This window comes from Somniosus microcephalus, chromosome 17 (assembly GCF_052327205.1).
Source record: "Somniosus microcephalus isolate GS21.2 chromosome 17, FLI_Smic_1.0, whole genome shotgun sequence".
Lineage (NCBI taxonomy): Eukaryota > Metazoa > Chordata > Chondrichthyes > Squaliformes > Somniosidae > Somniosus > Somniosus microcephalus.
This window is the reverse complement of record NC_141003.1, coordinates 82,105,065-82,129,359: the sequence shown is the minus strand read 5'-3', so window position 1 is coordinate 82,129,359 and position 24,295 is coordinate 82,105,065. Positions and strand designations below refer to the sequence as shown.

Genomic DNA, 24,295 nt, shown 5'->3' with positions numbered 1-24,295 from the left:
GAAACTCCAACCTTTCTCAAAGTAAATGCTTAGCAGAATCTTCAGTGCATGAACAAAACAGGACGAGACATCATTAAACAAATGCTAATGGAAACACTGCAACTTCTGGTAGTACCGGATTGCAATCAATTTTGATATTCACTTATATTTTGCTTTATTGGACTGAGCAGGGAGAAGACGTAAATTAATATTGTTCTATTAGTCGGCAGAGAGAGATTGGAGAAAGCACATTCAAAAAATTGACTTGGCAAATCATGGTACATATGCATTCAATTGCATTGCTGGTGAATAATAACATTTTGATTCTGTCTCAATAATGCTACAAATGCAAATTATGTTGTGTACATTTGAAGCTTGGAGATGCTGGAGCGTGTCGAGCACTATCAAAATGCTCAATTACAGCAACACAGCTCATACTTTAAGTGCTAAATTATGGCTTAAGCGTATATTTAAAGTATATTGCTAATCTTTTTGGATTTTGGTTTTCGTTGCTCAAACTCCACCATATGTTTAAAGATAACGGCCTAGAAATTCAGTTGCGTCCGCCAGCCGTTAGCGCCATAAGAGGGGTAGATTTCCAGCGCTAGGCACTTAGCGCCCGGGCGCAGGCCGATCTGCGCCTACGCCCAACTTCAGTTGACATTTAGCGCCGGCGCAAAGTGTTTGCGCCCGCTCAGCTGCGCGCGCAGCTTATGACGTCATTTCGTCGTGCAACGCTGTTTGTGCGCCCCAAACCGGAAATTCAGTGGCGCCCGCCCAATGTGGGCGTGGCGCTGTTAAGAACTGTGAAGTGGAACGCAGCAGAGGCCCTGCGGGCCTCGGGGAGCGCTAATTAAAGGGCACTTAGACTGAACTATAAAGGCCAGCCATTTTGCTGCAATGACTTTAGTGCTTTGGATTTCTGGACAGAGACCAAGGAACAGACCTTCCTGATTTGGGACAACATGGGAGAGGTATTTTTGGCTTCTGGCCAGAGCTTGGAAATTTCACTCATTGTGATTTCACTGTTTGCAAGTTTATTATGGGGGCTGCATGGGGTTCCAACCCTCAGTTCCAGCATTATGTGCGAAGGGCTCGCAGACGCTGTGTGAGAGGGCCAGCCATGCCTAGACGCAGAGGGGCCATCAGGCGTCGGCAACGTAGGCCTTACCCACTCAGGGAATACCGGCAGCAGGTGTCCTATCTCACCATGACTGCCGCGCATTGTGTTAAGAGGCTGCGCTTCAGAAGGGAGGTGGTTGCAGAGATCTGCCAGCTGCTTCACAGAGATCTGCGTCCACAGCTGATGTGCAGGACGTCTCTGTCGGTGGAAGTGAAGGTCACGGTGGCTCTGAACTTTTATGCAAGCGGCTCATACCAAGCCGCTGCTGGGGACATAGCGAACATTTCCCAGTTCGCCGTGCATCGCTGCATCCGGCAGGTCACCGATGCCCTTTTCGCAAGGAGACGCCAATTCATCTCCTTCCCCATGACCCTAGAGAGGCAGGAGCAGCGTGCAGTCGGATTTGCCAGGATCGCCGACTTCCCCATGGTGCAGGGCGCCATTGACTGCACGCATGTGGCTATGCGGGCACCTATCGACAATGCCGAGGATTACCGCAACCGGAAGGGCTACCATTCCCTCAGTGTACAACTGGTGTGTGACCACAGGCAGCGCATCCTAGCTGTCAATGCCCGCTTTCCAGGAAGCAGCCACGATGCATTTATCCTGCGCCAGACTACTGTGGCTGACATGTTCGAGGCACAGCCTCCACCAAGGGGATGGCTTATTGGGGACAAGGGCTACCCTTTGTGTACATGGCTCATGACCCCGCTCCGCGCGCCCAGGACCCCTGCGGAGGAGGCATACAACGAAAGCCATCAAGCCACAAGGAACATCATAGAGCAAACGATTGGCGTCCTCAAGCAACGGTTCCGCTGCCTGGATCGATCCGGCGGATCTCTACAGTATTCGCCGGATAGAGTCTCCCAGTTCGTCGTCATTCGCTGCATGCTGCACAACCTGGCTATCCGCAGGATTCAGGCACTGCCACCTCACGTTGGACCACCACCACCTCAGGAGGTGGAGCAGGAGGACCATGAGGAGGAGGAGGAGGAGGAGGAGGAGGAGTACCAGCCCAGGAGGGAGCCACAAGGTCCAAGGGCCGTCCGCCGGCGGCTTATTGAACGACACTTCTAGGCCCGTCAGGGAATGGCTTGTGGCAATGAACGCACCTGAATGCAGCCGCTCCGCAAGCCCTCAGCCGTTTAACGCAACAACCACTTGAAACATGACACCTGGACAAGCTGAATAAATAAAAAGCTTTATTTAACAAACTCAGGGCCCTTCCCACATGAAACAGAAAAACAGACAACACCCCCAAAAAAGTCAAAAACATATCTCACTCCCACAACCTGGGGAGGAATAACAAAACTTGTCCATCCAATTGGCCTTCATCCTCGGCCTAACCAAGGCAAACCCCCCCATACAGAACACAAACACCCCCATATAAAAAAACAGTTGGCAACACACTCCACTTGGTGTGCCGACAGGGCGAGTCCTTGTGCAGGCTTCTCCGGCCCCTGCCCGACCTGTTGCTCCGCCTCAACCTGGGCCCTGTGGGTGTTGCAAGGCTGGGGGGAAGGCTCCTGAGGGGCACAATGCGTGACGGCAGATGCCCTTGGGGGTCGGCCTAGACGAGGTCCGGCCCTGGAGGGGCCAGCTGCTGACTGCTGCAGCTGTGGCTGGGCAGCATCAGTCTCTCCAGCAGCTCGTCGCAGCTTGGCTGGGGGAGTGGCAGTGGCGGCTGCATCAATGGGGGCAAGCTGGCTGATGCCAGGCGCTCGCTGGTCGCCAGAGACACTGGCACTCGGCCGGGCTGGCACTGCAGCAAGCGCAGCAATCTGGTGAAGGCCAGACCGCTGTGCTGCAGCAGGGCGGCGGGTGCCCTGGCGATGCTTCCGTGACACAGCGAGTGTGGCAGAAGTGAGTGCCCGAACTGCCCTGGTCTGTGCCCGCATCAGATCAGCCAGTGTCTGCACGGCACCACTCATGAACTCTCGACTCGCGTCCTGTGCTGCCGCGAGTTGGTCGACACCCCTGGCCTGTGAGTCCCCGAAATCGGCCACACTATGAGCCAGGGACTCAATGGCCTGAGGCAACTGTCCCACAACCCCCATGAACTCGTTGTGGCGCCGCTCCGAGGCCGCGGACATTTCATCAAGGAGGCGCACCTCCTGGGCGAGGACCGTCTCCGGACTGGAGGCCGGACTCTCCCTCTGGGGAGAAGGCCGCCGAGCTGCCCGACCCTTCCCGCGTGCCTGGACGCCACTGGGCCCAGCAACTGCCCTCCCCTGCAACACTTCCCCCCTCTGGGGAGAAGGCCGCCGTGCTGCCCGACCCTTCCCGCGTGCCTGGACGCCACTGGGCCCAGGAGCTACACCCCCCTGCAACACTTCCCCCTGGCTCTCCTCCAGGCAAGACGTGTCCCCTCCATTGCCATCCCCTGGCGCGGATGAGGGTTCCCCCGATGTGCCGCCTTCCTCTTGGTCCTCGTCGTCCTCCTCTTCCGAGGGACTGGCACTCTCAGCTTCAGGGACCTCCTCCTCACCAGCTGAAAGCAGGAAGGCACAAGAGTAGCTTTAGAGTGAGGACAGGGCGTCAGCGAGGGAGGCATGATTGGTGGCATTATGCGCATTGGTCGGACAGTGGCAAAGGATGTAGATCTGAAGCGCAAGGGGAACGAGAGAGGTGCAAACGGTCATGTCCTTACCATTGGGGCCCAGCACAGGGTCGGCATCTCCAATAGCAACGGGGCCAACCACCCGGGCACGCATGAGTCGAGCCACGCGCTCCTCCAGGTCACTGAGCTCCTGGAACTGGGCACGCCCTCCCCCGGTGACAGTCCGGCTCCTCAGATTCTGCGCCAGCTTGGCCTGCAAGAGAAAGGATGGCCTCTAAGTACAGTGTGGTGCCCTGTTGTTGTGTGCACTGCCTCCCATGGTCGAATAGCTTGGCCAGTGTGGTGCCCTGTTGTTGTGTGCACTGCCTCCCATGGTCGAATAGCTTGGCCAGTGTGTGAAGTGCAGAAAGTGCTATTGATGATCACGCCAGTGCCATAGCTGCGGGGAGGAGGGCTGGCCATTAGGCCTTTGAGGTCCCTTTGCCCATAATGTGAGGTGTACATGCAAGGATGAGGAGGACACTGGAAAGGGTACTCACCCTGACCAACCGAGTGAGGTCATTGTACTTCTTGCGGCATTGGTCACCAGTCCTGGGGACATCGCTGTTGGCTGACACCCTCAGGGCGATTTCCCTCCAGGCTCTCCTGTACTGCCTCCTGGGAGCCTTCTTGCCACTGTCCGGGCACAAGATCTCTCTGTTCTTTTCCAACCCCCTAAGCAGCACCCTCAAAGCATGCTCTGAGAAGCGCTGCGCTCATTCACAGGCCTTCTGCATGGCTTCAGGCGCTATTTGGGTCCACCAGCAGTGTTCAGGCCTAGCTGCAGGGCTCCACTATCCAGGGCGTGGCAGCAAACAAAGTCGACCCTTCCCCCTTTAAGAGCTGGCCGGCGTCAGGGTGTCTGCTGTCAATCAAAACATGACCGCACCTGCGCTGCGCCCGGCCTCGGCGTTATCAGTCCGCACCGCCGGCTTAGCGCCTAAAGATAGGAGTGCAACGCCAGTTTCAGCGCTCGCCCAAACTCCTTGGCCAAAGCTACTGAATTTCGGCGAAGTGGCCTCCACTTTCCGGCGGGCGCTAACTTTACCGCCCGCCCGACTTTACCGCCCCAAAAGTGGCTAGACTGAATTTCTAGGCCAACATTTACCAGTTTGATGGTGGATTATTGGCAGAGGAAAGGCTGTGGAACACTATAATAGTGGTAGGTGAGAAAGAAGCTCTAGCTCATCTCTATCAATCACACTCTTGCCTGAGTTAAAAGGTTGTGGGTGCAAGGCCCAGTCAAGGACTTAAGCACATAATCAAGGTTGACACCTCACTGCTGTACTGAGGGAGTGCTGCATTGTCAGAAATGCTATCTTTTGGATGAGACATTAAACAAAGGTAGCATTTGCTTGTTCATGTGGATGTAAGAGGTCCCCAGATATTTTTCAAAGAACTGCAGGGATCTATGGTGTTCTGGCCAAAATCCTCTCAACCACCATCGCCACCACCACAACTGAACCGGGCACTCATCGCATTTGCTCTATAGGACCTTGCCGTGCACAGAATTGGCTGCTTCAGTTGAATGTATTTTCAAAAGAAAAATTCATTGGGGTTTTCAAGCACTTTGGCACGTCCTGAAGATGCGGTAAAGTGTTATTATATAAATGCAAGTTCTTTCTCTTTTTATTTATAAAAAGGAATATTAGAGGAAGTTCATCTCTATACAGGAAACTTCGCAATATCTGGCACCGACAGGACTGGCGTGATGCCGATCTATGAAAACTTCCGGACAGACCAGCGCTAATGTTGAAGGATACGGAGGTTTTCATCTCCGTATCTGACAACAAACACTGTTGCTTAGCAACAGCTTGTAAACAGTCGGCCCGTACCTTGGAAGCGTCTCTGTAGCTTAGCAACAGCTTCAGAGAGAGGCTTTCCAGAGACTGACTGTTTAAAAAAAATGCTAGGAGAAGAAAAAAAACCTAACAAAACGGCTGCTGATTTCTGCCGTTAGATCGAGGTTTACGGACATACAACTTCCGGATAAACCAAAGTTTCCTGTATCTATTATAAATTAAAGTTGGTATGTGGAACATGCATTTAATTGAAAACTCATTAGAAGTACCTCCAGTACTCGTTACTCCTGTAGATAAGCCTTTTTAATGTCAAAGGTCTCAGGTTGTGTGACACACAGTAACTGCAATTTTATAGTGAGAGAATATTATCCTGCGATTGTATAATTTTGCCACTGGGTTCTCACACATCACTCAATTTTTTTCCCCTCTGCCATTTTTACCTCAGTTACTGAACTTACTCATATCCATAATGTGGCTTTAAACAAAATAAGAAATTAAAAAAATACACAACACAAAATAACATGATTAAATTCATCCTCTGAACTGTCTTTTAATGTTTTCATAGAGTTTTTTTACTTGAAGGTTTTAGCATTTCCCAAAAACCTGGGCCCAGGTTTAGTATTTTTGTGCAGAGCTGGATTTGGATTGTGCAGTCTGCATCAATACCAGTCCGGCATCTATAATGATGGAATATTTTTCTTTAGCTTCTACTACTTTCTACTTATTACTTGTTCTTGAAGAGCAGGAGGACAAATTTCAAAAGCCAAGTGGCAACATTTATATTGTTTTATTTATTGTATTTTTTTTTTAAGTGCGAGAATGAGAAAAAAATATTTCTGATTGCACGTGATATCGTTTTTGTTTTCTGTTCTATAACTTTCAGAACATCGATTAAGCTGGTAGGGGGGAATGGGTGAGAGACTTCCTTCATTGAATATTAATCCCATTTAAAATAAAAACACTATTTGAATTTTGAAAGCAAACAAAAGCTCTTAAGAGGGAAAATGGTTGGGTATGAAGCAATGTTGCCCCCAACGTGCGTGGCCATGCATCATAAGAACATAAGAAATAGGAGCAGGAGTAGGCCAATCGGCCACTCGAGCCTGCTCCGCCATTCAATAAGATCATGGCTGATCTGATCCTAACCGCCAATCCACTATCACAGAACCATCTCCTGAATCTAACAGAATTAGACACACGAAATAGGAGCAGGATCAGGCTACACGGCCCCTGGGCCCGCTCCGCTACCCACAGGGCCATGACCAATCCGAACCTAGACTCATGTCCAAATTCCTGCCCGCTCCCCATAACCCTCAATTCCCTTTACTTCTAGGAAACTGTCTATTTGTGTTTTAAATTTATGTAATGATATAGCTTCTACAGCTTTTTGGGGCAGCATATTCCATGGACCTACCACCCTCTGAGTGAAGTAGTTCCTCCTCATCTCAGCAAGTATGTCCTTTCTTAATTATGGACACCAAAACTGTATGCAGTATTCCAGGTGCGGTCTCACCAATACCTTGTACAACTGAAGCAATACCTCCCTATTTTTATATTCTATCCCCCTAGCAATGAAAGCCAACATTCCATTGGCCTTCTTAATCACTTGCTGCACCTGCATACTAACCTTTTGAGTTTCATGCACCAGGACCCCCAGATCCCTTTGTACTTCAGTGCTTTCCAGTTTCTTGCCATTAAGATAATAACTTGCTCTATGATTTTCCCTGCCAAAGTGCATAACCTCACACTTTCCAGTATTGTATTCCATCTGCCAAATCTCTGCCCACTTACTTAGCCTGTCTATGTCCCCTTGCAGGTTTTTTTATGTCCTCCTCACTCACTACTTTCCCTCCCATCTTAGTATCATCTGCAAACTTTGATATGTTACATTCGGTCCCCTCCTCCAAATCAATTGGGAGGTCCCGCGCAGGCCGCTCACAAGGGGTTGTTGTTTTAAGAGACTGCGCGTGCGTGGCTGCACAGCAAATTTAAAGGGACTGCACACAAAAATATAGAAGGAACATTGGTAGGAAGATAGGAGGGGGGGAGGGAACAGGACACAACAGAAACTGGTCGAGGGGGAGGGGCACTCTTGGCTTCTCACCACCCACCCTTGGAGGAGGAAATGGCAGCAGGGTGTGGGGCGAATGGATGGAGTGTTGAGTGCGAGGTGAGTGAGAGTGGACAAGGGAGAGGGCCGGATACAAGAGTTGAACAGATATTTCAAAGGGGAGCAGGTAGAGGTAGTAATGGAGTGAAGGGATGGTAGAATAGGGAAGAGGTAGTAGAAAAATGAAGTGGTACAGGAAGCACGAGTGATTGGAGGAGGGGATCGGAAGGAAGTCGCTGATGGCCACATTTTTCCACATCCCCCACCCATGAAGCAGTTGTTGGTGGCTCTTTGCACTGCTGCACCACAACCCAAAAGAACAAAACAAAAAAAGAGATGAAGAGAGAAGCATAAAAAGCGTGTGGGGCGAGAAGGAGAAGAAGAGGCAGATAAACAGCTGCATGAAGACAACAGAGACAGGTAAGAGTGACAATATTCTCCAACTTACCCTATGCAATGCCACACAAGATTAACTAGCATACATAAAAATGTACAAATAAGATTTTCTTTTTAAAAAGGAAAATGCTACAAAGAATCCTTTCTCCAACTCCCTTGGATACAGAAGGTTGTGGGTTCAAGTCCCACTCCAGCGACTTGAGCACATAAATCTAGACTGACACTCCAGTGCAGTGCTGAGGGAGCGCTGCACTGACGGAGGTGCCGTCTTTCAGATGAGACGTTAAACCGAGGCCCTGTCTGCTCTCTCAGGTGGATGTAAAAGATCCCATGGCACTATTTTGAAGAAGAGCAGAGGAGTTATACCCGGTGTCCTGGGCCAATATTTATCCCTCAATCAACATAACGAAAACAGATTATCTGGTCATTATCACATTGCTGTTTGTGGGAGCTTGCTGTGCGCAAACTGGCTGCCACGTTTCCCACATTACAACAGTGACTACACTTCAAAAGTACTTCATTGGTTGTAAAGCGCTTTGAGACGTCCGGTGGTCGTGAAAGGCGCTACATAAATGCAAGTCTGTCTTTCGACACAATTTTACGTTAAATACTAGAGCACCTGGAGATATCCTATCTTAATATTCAACCGACAAATGAGGAAAATCACCAAACTCAGGACTGGTGTGAGCGTCTGCCTATACCTGGACTCCAGCCCTGGTCGAGAGCAATGTGCAACAACCATTCTGTTACTGATCCATTCATTCACTTTCCTTAAATAATATCACGATTTTTCGTACTGCTTTCTTGGAATGATCAGAAAAAGGGAAAGAAAAAAAAAATCACAGCTAATACAATTTCCATGGGATTTATACGGCATAATACATTAGCAGAATCAATATACAGGACTCAGATTGATTATTGATGTATACAAATGTCCTTTGAAAAATTACTGCATTGCACTGCATTTGAATTACTTAGGTGCTAGGCAATTTGCAACATCTACCCGTAGCTTAATACAATCTCAAATGGTTAACAGAATCTGAAGACAACTGTTAATCAAAATCCATTAACTGTTAATCAGCTGTCAATTAAGTACAACGAGCCACCCCAGCCACAACCTCTTCGCCCTGCTCCCGTCCGGTAAGAGATACCGAAGCACACGGTCTCGTACCAACAGGTTTCGAAACAGCTTCTACCCCCAGGCCATAAGACTCATGAACGTATAATTTATTATTATTGATTACTGTTGTTTTATTTATTATTACTGTATTTCTATTAGTATTTTTATCATTGTTATGCCATATTTATTCCAATGTTGGGAGGACTCGTAAAAATCAACATTTCATTGTGCAGTACACACGTCTGCTGCATATATGACAAATAAAAATTGAATTGAATTGAACTGTAATACCATTTACATAAAATAATTTTATGCCCCTCGTTATCACAATATCCCTGATCTCAAATGTTTAGAGCAATGCAGCCAGTGTAAGAGATAACACTGGCACACAGAACACAAAGAAGCAGCACTCCATTTGTGTGGGGAAAAACAGTTTCTTTATTTTTAAACAGGGGAGGCACATCATTTATATGGCTACTGCATCCATTGGCATGGACAGACAAATAAACCTTTCCAGCACAAAACAGATTGTGTTCTTAAAGGCCAATTTTTTAATATTGTGCACATCCAGTTACCCAGTTAGTGCAGGAGTTAGTACCGTGATGTACACATTACATATACTGTACCATGCAGCAGCAGACTTCATTGACTGGTTACCTGCCATACAGTAGCTCCCTCACCCTTCCCCAGACTTGGAATACATACCTGTAGGTGGGTCTAGCTTGCAGTTGTTTTCCTGGCACCATCCCACTGGTCGGAGTCGGCAGTCCAGATAAAACAACCACTGGTCATGCTTTTCAATATCGTTCAATCCTTCGTAGCGCAAGCACAACCTCCCGCCAACATTCTCAATCACGCGGACTATCCAGTATTGGAAAGGGTTTCTAGAGTCCTGAAGTTCAATTAGAGATTTAGGTGTAACGAGGTCCACAGTGTTCTTCCCTCTTAGTGGCTGTTTGAAGTGAGAGAAAAAATATATAAAATTACAAAAAATTAAGTTTTTTAAAATTATTCTCTGTATAAAAAGAAAATACAAGATTTTGCAAACATTTACAAAGAATGGCCACTCATTTTACATTGTATTCACACTGTACTCCGCATATTGATTGATTATTTCCTACTTTAGCATCATGGACTTACTCTAGCAGTAGGCAGAGAATGCTGAAAATTAAGTGTATATCTGTTTATTTTTCTGCGGCATGATTAGCCAAAAGACAACTATGCAACATTCTAAAAGGGTACATGTGCCCTTTAGGTCTATTATATGACCATTTTTAGATGCTTACCCCTTCCAGGAGGTTTGCAGGAGCTGTCCGTGCACCAGTCAAATCCTGAATTAGAAACTCTGTCCAGTCTCCATGTTTCTCACTAATTGCTGCAAAACAGGATTAGAAAATTTGTGAACCAATCACAGATTCCTTCCCCCCTCTTAGATTGATCCCTTTAGATATGGTTGCCTGCTAGCTTACAACTGTGGGCATTTATTAAGCACCTGGTAAAATTACTTCAAGTAATCTGAATTTACGACTGGAATAAATATCCAGGTTTCACAGCTTTCCGGTTAACTGATCAAAAATAGCATAATTCATTTTAATATGATTAATCACACAAACGCGAGCACAGTAATTACACAGTAGATTACAAAATGCCCTCTGTCACAATCATGACACAATCAATTCATGGTTAAATAATAATAAGCTACTCCATACATTCTATTAAGGATATTAATGACTTGGAACTCTCTAAAGAGATGGGTTTTGAACCGTGTAGCAAACAATCCCAGTACTTTGGCCAAATACCAATAAATTAATCATTTAATCACAAACAAAAATGTTGGTCCTTGGCAAAACACTATATAGAGTATTAGAACTTCCGGCTATTTGTAATCAATTTTTAATCGAAATAACAATGTATGCATTCATAAACTGTCATCTTCAAAATAAAGTTTTGTCAGATGTTCATCAATAAAAATGAAATGGGTTTCAATTTGTCAGAACACGGCCCCCTTCTCAAACACAGCCATTAATTGCCTCAAGAACACAGTACAATGACACCCTATCAAGTTACACAGCCAATGAACACTGCATCTGCTACTGAAGTGAAGTCAGGTAGCTAGATAAGTACTTAAGTTAACTCGCCATCAAATTATACTTAACATTTGTGAAGCGAGTGGAATAAATTAATAGAAAGTTTATTACAGCAAAAATAGGAATCTAATTACTTTATTGAAATCAGGAAAGAGGCATCACATATAGTACTAATGTTGTCTCATTTTTTTTTTTAACCAACATGTTGATTTAAGTTTCCTATTAAAATTGGGAATATTGTGGAATAAGTTAATATGACTACATAGAAACAAACCAAAAAAGTCTTCAATTTGCTTTTCGCCTCTGTACTGAACAAAAACAAAAGTGATGTTGGAGAAAATTTATAGAATAGCTTCCAAAAATAATTTAAATAAAAGCACACATTTGGCCCCTGTAGCTAGAAAAAAAACATACATTGCTGATTGACAACAAGCTGCTTACACAATAGAGTGGGGGACTGGAGACACAATACAACTAAATGTCACCATTCATGATAGGTGGCTGCCTCAAAGGGAAAAATATGATTTTGTCCAAAATATTTTCAAGGGCTAGTGCTCTCTGAACATCTGCAAACTGGATAAGTGACCTATCAGAGAAACATAGAACAGAATTAACAGATATTCACATATGTGCAAACCTATATAAATGCAAGTTCTTTCTTTACCCAGGAGTAAGTTTAGAAAATTGGTTTGTTCGTATGACATACTTGAACTTGTATGGAAAACAAGGCTGAACTACACAGGCATTACTAATCTACTACTGTATTATTACTATCTTTTTCTTTGCTCCAGGATGGAGTTGCAGGTTTTTTTGCAACCATCTGCATAGCCTTGGTTAGCACTGCATTACTAGACTAATAGAAGCGGAGACATGAATACAAATAAATGCAAGTTGTTATTGATTATAAATCAACAGATGATCTGGTCATTACCACATTGCTGTTTGTGGGATCTTGCTGTGCATAAATTGGCTGCTGTGTTTCCTACATTACAACAGTGACTACACTTCAAGAGTGCTTCATTGGCTGTAAAGCACTTTGGGACATCCAGTGGTCACAAAAGGTGCTATAGAAATGCAAGTCTTCCTTAAATCAGAGGATCTACTCCTTGTTCACGCATATTCCTTCTCCACACAACAGTAGAAAAGGGTATACAAATTATTCTCTTAAGAACTGAGTTTGTTCTTATTCTATCGAACAATTTCTATCCAAGCACTTAAAAAAAAAAAAATCATACAGCTGTAAATGGAATCTGTATTCCTGCCTGTCCTTAATCACGAGCACGCGGTTGATGAGATGACTCGTTGGTAGTCCAGAGAAGCAGACACTGGCAAAATGAGATCTGATCAAGTATCTTGTGTGTGTCTCACATTGTGGCAAAAAACATGCCAAACCACCAAGTGGCCACTTAAATGATATTAGCAGGCCAGATTTTCAATTCAACGAACATCCTTCTTTTTAGATCAGGATCCCAAAGATCTGAATCTGTAGGCGCGGGAGCCGGAGGCCGACTTCTGCAGAGCACCCCTCCTCCCTGACGGATCACACTTTGCACCCTCTGGCACTGTGAGGGTAATGAATGAAGAAGGTACTACACATTTAAGACGACTGCAAGGTTCAGAAAGGGGAGCAGTTAGCTTAGCTTGGCTTCTCTGGTGAGGTTATTAAATTTCTTCCTGCATTGCAGAGAAGTCCTGCGGTTCTAGGAGGTGGCCGACACTGCTATAGCCACCGCCCTCCACAAAGTCCATCCTGCATTCTTGGCAGGTCTCTAGCCTTGACCCCAAATAAGCCTACAATCCTGGTCCGTGTCTTTAGTATGAGGACGTTCAGGTCCTGTTCCCTAAAGTTTACCACTTGTTTCTTCAATCTAGTTGTCATCACTGTTACCTTAATTGCCTGCGTTGTCCAGTGCTGTCATTACCCTCTTAAGCAGCAGCAGGTTTTATGTCCTGCTTCTGCACCAGCTCTGCAGCAGCAGCAGCGGCAGCGGCAATGCAGACCTGGGAGGAGCGGCGAAGCGGCAGCGGCAGTATAAAGTGAGCCCGAGGTGCAGGTAGGCCTCACAGCAGCAGCAGCAGCAGCAGTGCGGACCTGGGAGGAGCGGCGAGGCGGCAGTGTAAAGTGAGCCCGAGGCGCAGGTAGGCCCTGTCATGAATCTTGTCCTTCGTGTGGAAATTACTTATGAAATTATACTGGGCGGCCTGCTGGTGGCGCTGTCCAGGGAGAGTATAAATACTCGGTCATGGGCCCAGCTTGCTCAGGACATTCTTTAACAGGAACTAGTGAAGGACACAACTAGATCTCCACGTTGAAAAACAGTTGATTAAAGCCTTGTTTAATACTCAGACCAAGTGCCTAGTAGTTTTCTTACGTCAGGCCCCACAGCAGCGGCGGCAGTGCGGACCTGGGAGGAGCGGCGAGGCGGCAGCGGCGGTACCAACTCAGCACCGGCAGAATTTTCATAGAGTGACGTCAGAAGTCAAAAGTGACGTCGGCACAAGGGGAGGGAGCTGTTAGAGGCCAGTGTCGGGAGCGGAGAGAGCGGCGGTACAAGGCTTACCAATCTCACAGACCGGCAGCGGCGTTCTGGAGCCACGTCACGATTCAAAAAGTGACACGGGCAAGAGGAAGCAGCTGTTTGGGTGAGTACGGCCAGGTGAGTATTTATACTCTATAGTTTGACAGTTAAGATTAATAGTTTATAAAATTTAGGTGGTCTTAATTTTTGTGGTTATAGTTTCTACGGTCTCTGTTGTGTATCAGGGAGTGCTACTAACCAAGGGCCCTTGAGTAGATCATTTAATTGTAGTGTAATTAGTGGTATTGATTTGATTTAAATGAATTTAAATGAATTAAAGGGTAAGTCATGGCAGGACAGCTCGGCCCCGTGGCATGCTCCTCCTGCGCTATGTGGGAAATCATGTGTGCGGGAAGTGTCTCCAGCTGCAGCTACTGACAGACTGCATTGTGGCGCTGGAGCTGTGAATGGATACATACTGGAGCATTTGCGATGCTGAGGACATCGTGGATAGCACATTTAGGGAGTTGGTCACACCACAGGTAAAGGCTGCACAGGCAGGAAGGGAATGGGTGACCACCAGGCAGAGTAGTAGGCGCAGGCAGGTAGTGCAGGGGTTCCCTGTGGCCATCCCCCTCTCAAACAGATATACCACTTTGGATATTGTTGAGGGAGATGGCTTATCGGGGGAAGGCAGCAGCAGCCAACTTCCTGGCACCATGGGTGGTTTTGCTGCACAGGATAGGAGGAAAAAGACTGGGAGAGCTATAGTGATAGGGGATTCTATTGTAAGGGGAATAGATAGGCGCTTCTGCGGTCGCAAACGAGACTCCAGGATGGTGTGTTGCCTCTCTGGCGCAAGGGTGAAGGATGTCTCGGGGTGGCTGCAGGGCATTCTGGAGGGGGAGGGTGAACAACCAGTTGTCGTGGTGCATATAGGTAAAAAATGGGATGAGGTCCTAAAAGCTGAATATAGGGAGTTAGGAGGTAAATTAAAAAATAGGATCTCAAAAGGTAGTAATCTCAGGATTGCCACCAGTGCCAGGTGTTAGTCAGAGTAGAAATAGAAAGATATTTCAGATGAATACGTGGCTAGAGGAATGGTGCAAGGGGGAGAGAATTCAAATTCCTGGGACATTGGAACCAGTTCTGGTGGAGGTGGGACCAGTACAAACTGGACGGTTTGCACCTGGGCGGGACCGGGACCGATGTCCTAGGGGGAGTTGTTTGCTAGTGCTGTTGAGGAGGGTTTAAACTAAAATGGCAGGTGATTGGGAACCTGTGCAGGGAGACAGAGGAAAGGGAAGCAAGGATAGAAACAAAAGACAGGAAGGAGAAAAACAAAAGTGGAAGGCAGAGAAATCAAGGGTGTAAATCAAACAGGGCCACAGTATATAACAATTCTAAAAGGACTAAGAGTGTTAAAAAAACAAGCCTGAAGGCTTTGTGTCTTAATGCAAGGAGCATTCGTAATGAGGTGGATGAATTCGCTGCGCAAATAGATGTAAACGGATATGATGTAATTGGAATTACAGAGACATGGCTCCAGGGTGACCAAGGCTGAGAATTCAACATCCAGGAGTATTCAATATTCAGGAAGGACAGGCAAAAAGGAAAAGGAGGTGGGGTAGTATTGCTGGTTAAAGAGGAGATTAACACAATAGTAAGGAAGGATATTAGCTCTGATGATGTGGAATCTGTATGGGTAGAGCCGAGAAATACCAAGGGGCAGAAAACGTTAGTGGGAGTTGTATACAGACCCCCAAACAGTAATGCTGAGGCATTAAATGGGAAATTAGAGACGCGTGCAGTAAGGGCACAGCAGTTATCATGGGTGACTTTAATCTACAGATAGATTGGGCTAACCAAATTAGTAACAAAACTGTGGAGGAGGAATTCCTGGAGTGTATACGGGATGGTTTCCTGGACCAATATGTCAAGGAACCAACTAGAGATCAGGCCATCTTAGACTGTGTATTATGTAATGAGAAAGGATTAATTAGCAATCTTGTTGTGCAAGGCCCCTTGGGGAGGAGCGATCATAATATGATGGAATTCTTCATTAAGATGGAGAGTGAAGTACTTGACTCAGAGACTAGGGTCCTGAAGTTAAATAAAGGAAACTACGATGGCATGAGGCGCGAGTTGGCTAGGATGGATTGGTGAATGTTACTTAAAAGGGTTGACGGTGGATAGGCAATGACAAACATTTAAAGATCGCATGAATGAACTAGAGAATTTGTTCATCCCTGTTTGGCATAAAAATAAAACAAAGAAGGTGACTCAACCGTGGCTAACAAGGGAAATTAGGGATAGCATAAGATCCAAGGAGAGGACATATAAATTGGCCAGAAAAAGCAGCAAACCTGAGGACTGGGAGCAGTTTAGGATTCAGCAAAGGAGGACAAAGAGATTAATTAAGAGGGGGAAATAGAATGAGAGTAAGCTTGCAGGGAACATAAAAACTGGCTGTAAAAGCTTCTATAGATATGTGTGAAGAGAAAAAGATTGGTGAAGTCAAGCGTAGGTCCCTTGCAGTCAGAATCAGGGAAATTTATAATGGGGAACAAAGAAATGGCTGACCAATTAAGTACATACTTTGGTTCTGTCTTCACAAAGGAGGATACAAATAACCTTCCAGAGATTTCGGGGAACATAGGGTCTAATAAGAGGGAGGAATTGAATGAAATCAGTATTTGTAGGGAAACAGCGTTAGGGAAATTGACGAGATTGAAGGCTGATAAATCCCCAGGGCCTGATAATCTACATCCTAGGGTACTTAAGGAAGTGGCCCTAGAAATAGTAGATGCATTGCTGGTCATCTTCCAAAATTCTATAGACTCTGGAATAGTTCCCATGGATTGAAGGGTAGTTAATTAGCTAATGTAACCCTACTATTTAGAAAAGCTGGTAGAGAGAAAACGGGGAATTATAGACCGGTAAGCCCGACATCGGTAGTGGGGAAAATGCTAGAGTTCATTATAAAAGATGTACAGGAAACTTTGGTTTATCCGGAGGTTATATGTCCGGAATACTCGATCTAACGGCAAAAATCAGGAGCCGTTTTCTATAAGTTTTTTTTAGTTCTCGTTGCTTTTTTTTCCCCAGTCAGGCACTACAAGATCTGTAGCTATAGCAACAGCTTCAGCTAGAGACGCTTGCAGCTGCAGCAGACTGTTTTGAAGCTGTTGCTAAGCAACAGGGTTTGTTGATTCACACGGAGCTTTTCAGTTCCGTATGTTTCAACATTATGCTGGTATGTCCGGCACTTTTGATGGTACGGCACCAGCTCGGTCCCGTCAGTGCCGGATATCAGAAAGTTTCCTGTAATAGCAGAGCACTTGGAAAACAGTGACAGGATCAGATAAAGTCAACATGGATTTACAAAAGGTAAATCATGCTCGACTAATCTACTGGAATTTTTTGAGGATGTAACTGGTAAAATAGATAAGGGAGAACCAGTGGATGTGGTGTATTTGGACTTTCAGAAGACTTTCGATAAGGACCCGCATAAGAGATTAGCGTGTAAAGTTAAGGCACATGGGATTGGGGGCAAGGTACTGACTTGGATAGAGAACTGGTTGGCAGACAGGAAGCAAAGAGTTGGAATAAACGGGACTTTTTCCCCCCGAGTGGCAGGCAGTGACCCCAGCTATTCACAATATATATTAATTAACGATCTAGACGAGGGAACTAGATGTAATATCTCCAAGTTTGCAGACGACACAAAGCTGGGTGGGCGTGTGTGCTGCGACGAGGATGCAGAGAAACTCCAGTATGATTTCGACAGGTTGGGTGATTGGGCAGATGCAGCATAATGTGGATAAATGCAAGGTTGTCCACTTTGGTGGCAAAAACAGAAAGATTATTATCTGAACGGCAATGGATTGGGAGAAGGGGAAGTGCAACGAGACCTGGGTGTCCTTGTGCACCAGTCGCTGAAGGTAAGCATGCAGGTGCAGCAGGCGGTTAAGAAGGCAAATGGTATGTTGGCCTTCATAGCGAGAGTATTAGAGTACAGGAACAAGAATGTCTTGCTGCAGTTGTACAGGGCCTTGGTGAGACCACATCTTGAGTATTGTGTGCAGTTTTGGTCACCTTATCCGAGGAAGGATGTTCTTGCCATGGAGGGAGTGCAGCGAAGATTCACCAGACTGCTACCTGGGATGGCAGGAATGACGTATGAAGAGAGGTCGAGTTAGGCTTATATTCGCTAGAGTTTAGAAGAATGAGAGGGGATCTCATTGAAACTTATAAAATTCTAACAGGACTAGACAGACTTGATGCAGGAAGGATGTTCCCGATGGCGGGGGAGTCCAAAACCAGTGGTCACAGTCTAAGGATAAGGGGTAAGCCATTTAGGACTGAGATGAGGAGGAATTGCTTCACCCAGAGAGTGGTGAACCTGTGGAATTCTCTACCACAGAAGGCAATTGAGGCCAACTTATTAAATATATTCAAGGAGGAGTTAGATATATTTCTTAAGGCTAAAGGGATCAAGGGATATGGGAGAAAGCAGGGACAGGGTACTGAATTTGGACGATCAGACATGATCTCATTAAATGGCGGAACAGGCTCGAGGGGCCGAATGGCCTACTCCTATCTTCTATGTTTCTCTTGGTTTCCTCCAAGTCCCACCTACCAAACCTCCAGGCTCCCTTTTCAAGGCCAATTTGGAGCCCAACTCTTGCCCGAGCTATTTCCAGGTGTATGAGGCATTGCAAGCTAGATTTTCACAGCGTGCATGCATGGGCCTATGTAAATCAGCTGACCTCGCAATTGTTGACAGGGGTAGCGTCAATACCTAATGGAGAACTGCTCCGACCTCGTTCTATCGGTAGAAGGGCTCTGTCAGAATTTTCTCTTTAATTTTATTGAAGAATAATTACAGAAAGGTTAGAACAGGGTACAGTCATGAGAAATATTTAGAAGTAAAGTGATGAAACTAGGTTTGTTTCAGCATCACAGATGCCTAAATTTTGTGAGTCCTTGGCACTGGCATAGACTCAGAAAACCTATCACAGGGATTGAACTTAAAATTAACAAACTGACCAGACCAAGAATCTGGAAATTCCCTGGAGGTGCCAGCAGTAAACAGTTAAACTTTTTCCATTTATTCCTCTCCTCGTTCCCTATGGACCATTCTCCAGCAAAGAGAACAGGCAAGTGACACGTTACCATATACCTTTGCTAATGCTCCTTTCGAGCACTTGCAATTTTCCACAAAGAGAGTGGTTCTACATGACAACTACTGGTTTCATCTCTGTTGGGGAAAGCACCTAGCAAATTTTTGGCATTTCCCCGAAGGATATAGTCAAGGAATGCATGGAATTTAACTTCCATGTCACTATTTTAAATAAGTCTGATTTACAATGCCTTAAATGAATATGGCCAATACTAAGTTATAAAACTAAAAGGAAAATTAATTTTCAATATTCATCATCAAATAATCTTCATAATGGCACAGATTTTCGTCATGAACCTGTTCACTGGAATCCAACTAGATTAGTTGAAGTTAAATAATACGACTATGCTTCCACTATGATCTACTTATGTGCTACTGACCCACTTCAGTCTATCTTGATTTATCTACTGAAGCTTAACACAGTCGCTTAAATATACTGACATACTGTAATTGATTCAGATTCAATTGGTGCCTTGTTAGCAAATAGTCTTCACTGGACTATTAAAAGAAATGGTATTTTTAAAGGCACTAATAGTCTCCTTATGAATATTGTTAATACAATTAACAGAAATTAGCAATTTAGTAACCTTTAATTAACAGACATCCACCAGCATCTGTAGGCCATATGCCAGTCACAGAGAATGATATTCAACCTCTACCCGTGAATGGAAAAGTACGAGTCAGTTACAGCCCCTCCCAAAGGACCCCTGCCAAACACTAAGGCACATACCCAGAGGAGGTTGGTCAGACTGATATGCAAAATGAGAACACGTACTAGGCAGCACAAGAATAGTGATCCAACCAAAGGGCACACCTGGTAAGGTAAGTGATGTGGTTCCTGTGCATTCTTGCCCAGTTACCTCAATCCATCCATGTGGCCATCACCAAAAGCACTCTGATTCTAAGCACGTAACACAGGTATACCGAAACATTGACTGTATCAAGTTGTACTCTTGTAAACGTTATGAGCAAAACGTATTACTCCATCAACATGTACAACAGTGTACAATGAGGAAAAAATCAATGCAAGATATTTATGTGATAAATTAACTTGGAGGTTAAGAGAAGTTTTTAAACAACACTATAAGCTATCACTTTAAATACAAATGGACTAACACGGTCAGTTAACATGAGCACGTGCAAAGATTTTGGGACATTTTACTTCCAAACACCACAAAGGATAAAATTCGATATTGTATATAGTTTCCCCAAATGGATTATTTCTGCTACTATCTCCTGATGCATAGCGCCATCTGTCACATGCACAAGAGAGGAAGACGAGAGTCTGGACAGGAGCATATTTTCCGGCTCCAGTATTTTCAGAGGAGGAAATCACATCTATTTACATGAAAAAATACATCGAGAATGACTGGGTGACAAAGAAAATCCCAGCTACTGATTTACTGTTGACAAGTTTTAAAATTTAGCTACAGCAAGTTGACAGCTGGAATCTTGTTGAACAACAAAATCCAAGAGACTCCAACCAACAAAATCAAATCAAGGAGATTCCTACTGCCTTCATACACAATATAGTAATTATTATATAAAACGCAAACATGGGGCTCATCATACCTGCTGCATTTACTGACCTCTCATATTATCAGCGACTCTGCACAATTTACTACCAATAAAGAAAGCGGCAATTTTGGGACGGTAACTTCAGAGAGGGATACACCACCAGCATTGGAAAAGGCGGCAGCAGTTATCTTGGAAGCTGAACGTAGCAGTGGAACAGCACCACAGAATAGAATGAAATGCCCCCAAAATTACCATAGTCAGATCGGATTTTAGTTTACCTATTTCTTTCCAGGGTCATTTTTGTAAATAACTTTTTACAATTTCATAAATTAAGGAAGCATAAACCTGCATCTGAATGAATACAAAATGTGGCATAGGTTCCTACAGGGATCAAGTACTCACATTCAGGAATATCAAAACCAAACCAAGTTGAACAACCTTACATAAAGCGTTCATGGTATGTAAAAGTACACAATCTTACAAAAGGATTGCATGTCTCATTATTGGATGGGGCAGGGGGGTAGAGGTGGAATAAAAAGGTGCAATTTCTCTCTGGCAGACAAACAAAGCACTGTAGTGTACTTGGTTCAAAGTGCCCAGTCCTTGTTGTGTTACTAAAAGAATTAATTATTCATTTTAGTGCTGCAAAAATAATTCACAGTGCTATGAGTAGTTTTTAAGTTTTCTCTTAAGAACGCTTTTCACTCATTTCCTCACAAATCTTATAAGAGCACTGAAGTATATGGTTAACTGTTTTATTTCCCAATTTCATTTGTAAATGTTGAAAACATAGCCAACATTCACCATACTTTGAAGCTGGCAGGACAAGTTAGATAAAGCGGTTAAAAAAAGCATATGGGATCCTTGGCTTTATAAATAGAGGCGTAGAGTACGAAAGCAAGGAAGTTATGCTAAACCTTTATAAAACACTGGTTAGGCCTCAGCTGGAGTATCGTGTACCATTCTGGGCACCAGACTTTAGGAAGGATGTCAAGGCCTTGGAGAGGGTGCAGAAGAGATTTACCAGAATGATACCAGGGATGAGGGACTTCATTTATGTGGAGAAACTACAGAAGCTGGGATTATTCTTCTTAGAGCAGAGAAGGTTAAGGGAAGATTTAATAGAGGTGTTCAAAATCATGAAGGAGTTTGATAGGGTAAACAAGGAGAAATTGTTTCCACTGGCGGGAGTGTCGGTAACCAGAGGACACACGTTTAAGATACAGGAAACTTTCGATTTACCGGCACCTAAATAACCGGAAATCTCGGTTAACCGGCAAAATTCAGGAGTAGGTTCAGGTAACTTTTATTACTTGCCTTCCTCGATCTGTTGCTGTGCAAGGGTGTGGCTTCAGCTGTTGCTAAGCTACAGAGATGCTTGGAACTTGTGGCCATTGTTCTGAACCTGTTGCTAAGCAACAGGGTTTGTTGCTTAGCAACAGGGTTTGTTGCTTTATACGGAGCTCTCAGCTCCGTATCTTTTACTATAGCTTTCGGTTATCCGGAATTTTTGATGAACCGGCACCACGTCGGTCCTGTCGGTGTCGGATAAAAAAAAGTTTCTTGTAATTGGCAAAAGAACCAGGGGAGATGAAATTTTTTTTTATATGTAAGATGATCTGGAACGCGCTGCCTGAAAGGGTGGTGGGAGCAGATTCAATAGTAACTTTCAAAAGGGAACTGGATGGCTTGGAAATTGCGGTTAGAGGCTTGCCGCCGGCGTAGGCCTCCGAACCGAAAGAAAACAACGAACCGTTCCGGTCCTGGGCCTGCAGGCGTATGCCTGTGTAAAGCCCCACAACTCCCAGGGGCGCACACGATTCGCTAGCGTCCCTGGGATCACCTGGGCCAGGTCAACCAATCAAAATGGGGGATTCCTATCCCTGGGATCACCTGGGCCAGGCCAACCAATCAAAATGGGGGATTCCTATGATGGTTATGGGGATTCCATTTACGTACTGAATCCCCATAAGCATAATACGAATCCCCTAAAAACGCACTTTCATAACACTTAAATAAAAATAAATCACACGTTCAAAATTAAAAGACCCTTTAATTAAACAGTTCAAATTATTTATTTATTTTCAAAAATAAATTTTAACATTTTAGTATGGGACAAAATTTACCTAAACTAATTTTAAATGTATGTGAATGTTTAAATCATTAAAAAAAATTATTTCAACATTTATTTTAATCCTTATGCTGGTAAAAGGCAGTCTTTACCAGGCGTAAGGGTTTCGTGGGCATTCACTGGGCAGTAGTTGGGCAAATAGCAAATAGCCCAACTACTGCGCCAGCGAAAGTGAATTTGTAGCGGTGCGGTGACCTGTCCAAGCGAAACGCAACAGCTCGCTAGTTGCGGGTTTTTGTACATGCTGAAACCCAGAACTTGAGGGGCCATTCTGAAGGCTTCAGACAGCACACGCTGTGGGAAGCACTGTAAAATCCGGGCAGATATATACTTGAAAAGATAAAATCTGTAGGGCTATGGGGAAAGAGCGGGACTAAATAGTGGCTAGCTTTTTCAGAGCCTGCACAGTCACGATGGGTCAAATGGCCTCCTCCTGGGTGGTAAAATACTGTGAAACATGTTATACTCTTTCCTTCTTGTATTTGTTTAGTAGCAAGAGAGACATTGGCGTTTTGTTCCTTTTCTAATAAGGGGGTGAAGACAAACGGGATTAATACAAACCTCCTACTTAAGGATAAGCATTTTTCCATTTTTGTCAAAAAAGCTTAACATTCATCCCAATAATGGTCCACGGTGGGAAAGCGCGAGCGCTACTCTGCTTCCAAATATCCACTTTATAGAAACCGTTTTACAGACGTTATGAAATAGGAAAAACTGTAAGGTCCTTTTGTCACACAAAGTGGTTCAATTGAGGTCAAGTATTACCATCTTAAAGTTCCAGCATATAGTGACATTTTAGGCAATATATTACAACCCTGAACATAATAACTCAGTATTCCTCAACCTTATAAATTAGGAAATTTCTAGATAAGTCACCAGAAATACTGTAATTTTCCAATGCTTTTCCCATGATCAGTGAAAACTGATCGATGGTTCATAATCTCAAAAGTTTCTTACACACAAATCGGTTTGTGATAGAGAGAATACTTTCCTAAGGATGCAGTATAGATTTTTGTTAAGCAAAACAAAGTATTTTTAAGAAGTAGCTTTCTAACCCACAAGGACACTTGGTGAATACTGCACACTTGATGGATAGTAAACATACAGCCTTCAGTTTGTAATAGCTCATCGTGTCCAATGCTGTGATAAGTGAACACATCAGATTCTTAACAAGCTTCGACCAGATAAGTGCCCAGATTGTTTTTAGCTCAATATAACATCATTGGATTTTATTTTCAAGTATATATTTGATTCCCTCTTGAACGTTACTAGTGAATCTGCTTCCATCACTCTTTCGGGTAGTGCATTACAGATCATAACAACTCGCTGCATTCTCCTCAGAAGGGCATCTTTCAAGTAAGTCTGCAGTTTGACAAACTTGCAACTTATATTGTTTCAAAGCGGTATTACACATTTTGAAGTCTTCACGTGATACTTCACTGCACTGAGGCCACAGATCACAGTAAGGGTTTGTCCGATAAAATTTAAATATGAAAGCAATGCTCATTTATTGAAAAATGTCCTTATTACAGTTCAACCATATTAAGATATAGCAAGTTTCACTGCTAATATGGTTAAAACTGCACAAAATTTAGCTGGTCGTTACATAATGACAGGAAGAGATTAGGCCCAATGTCCAAAGGAAGCATTTGCCAGTGACAAAGCTCTAAAATGAAAGGCTTTTCAAGTAGGTGAGGAAAAGACAAAACACAGATCTTGAAAATGA

The 24,295-nt window shown here is 44.5% G+C and overlaps 1 protein-coding gene across 1 annotated transcript in view; it reads right to left on the bottom strand.

Moving 5' to 3' along the window:
• Positions 1–24,295, bottom strand: part of sfmbt2 (Scm like with four mbt domains 2) — a 228,546-nt gene that overhangs the window by 140,351 nt on the left and 63,900 nt on the right. Inside the window, exons 5-6 of the mRNA XM_086010750.1 lie at positions 10,416–10,504; positions 9,835–10,081 (exon numbers count right to left, since the gene is read on the bottom strand). Coding sequence (XP_085866876.1) covers positions 9,835–10,081; positions 10,416–10,504 — 336 coding nt within the window. The remainder of the gene's footprint in view (positions 1–9,834; positions 10,082–10,415; positions 10,505–24,295) is intronic.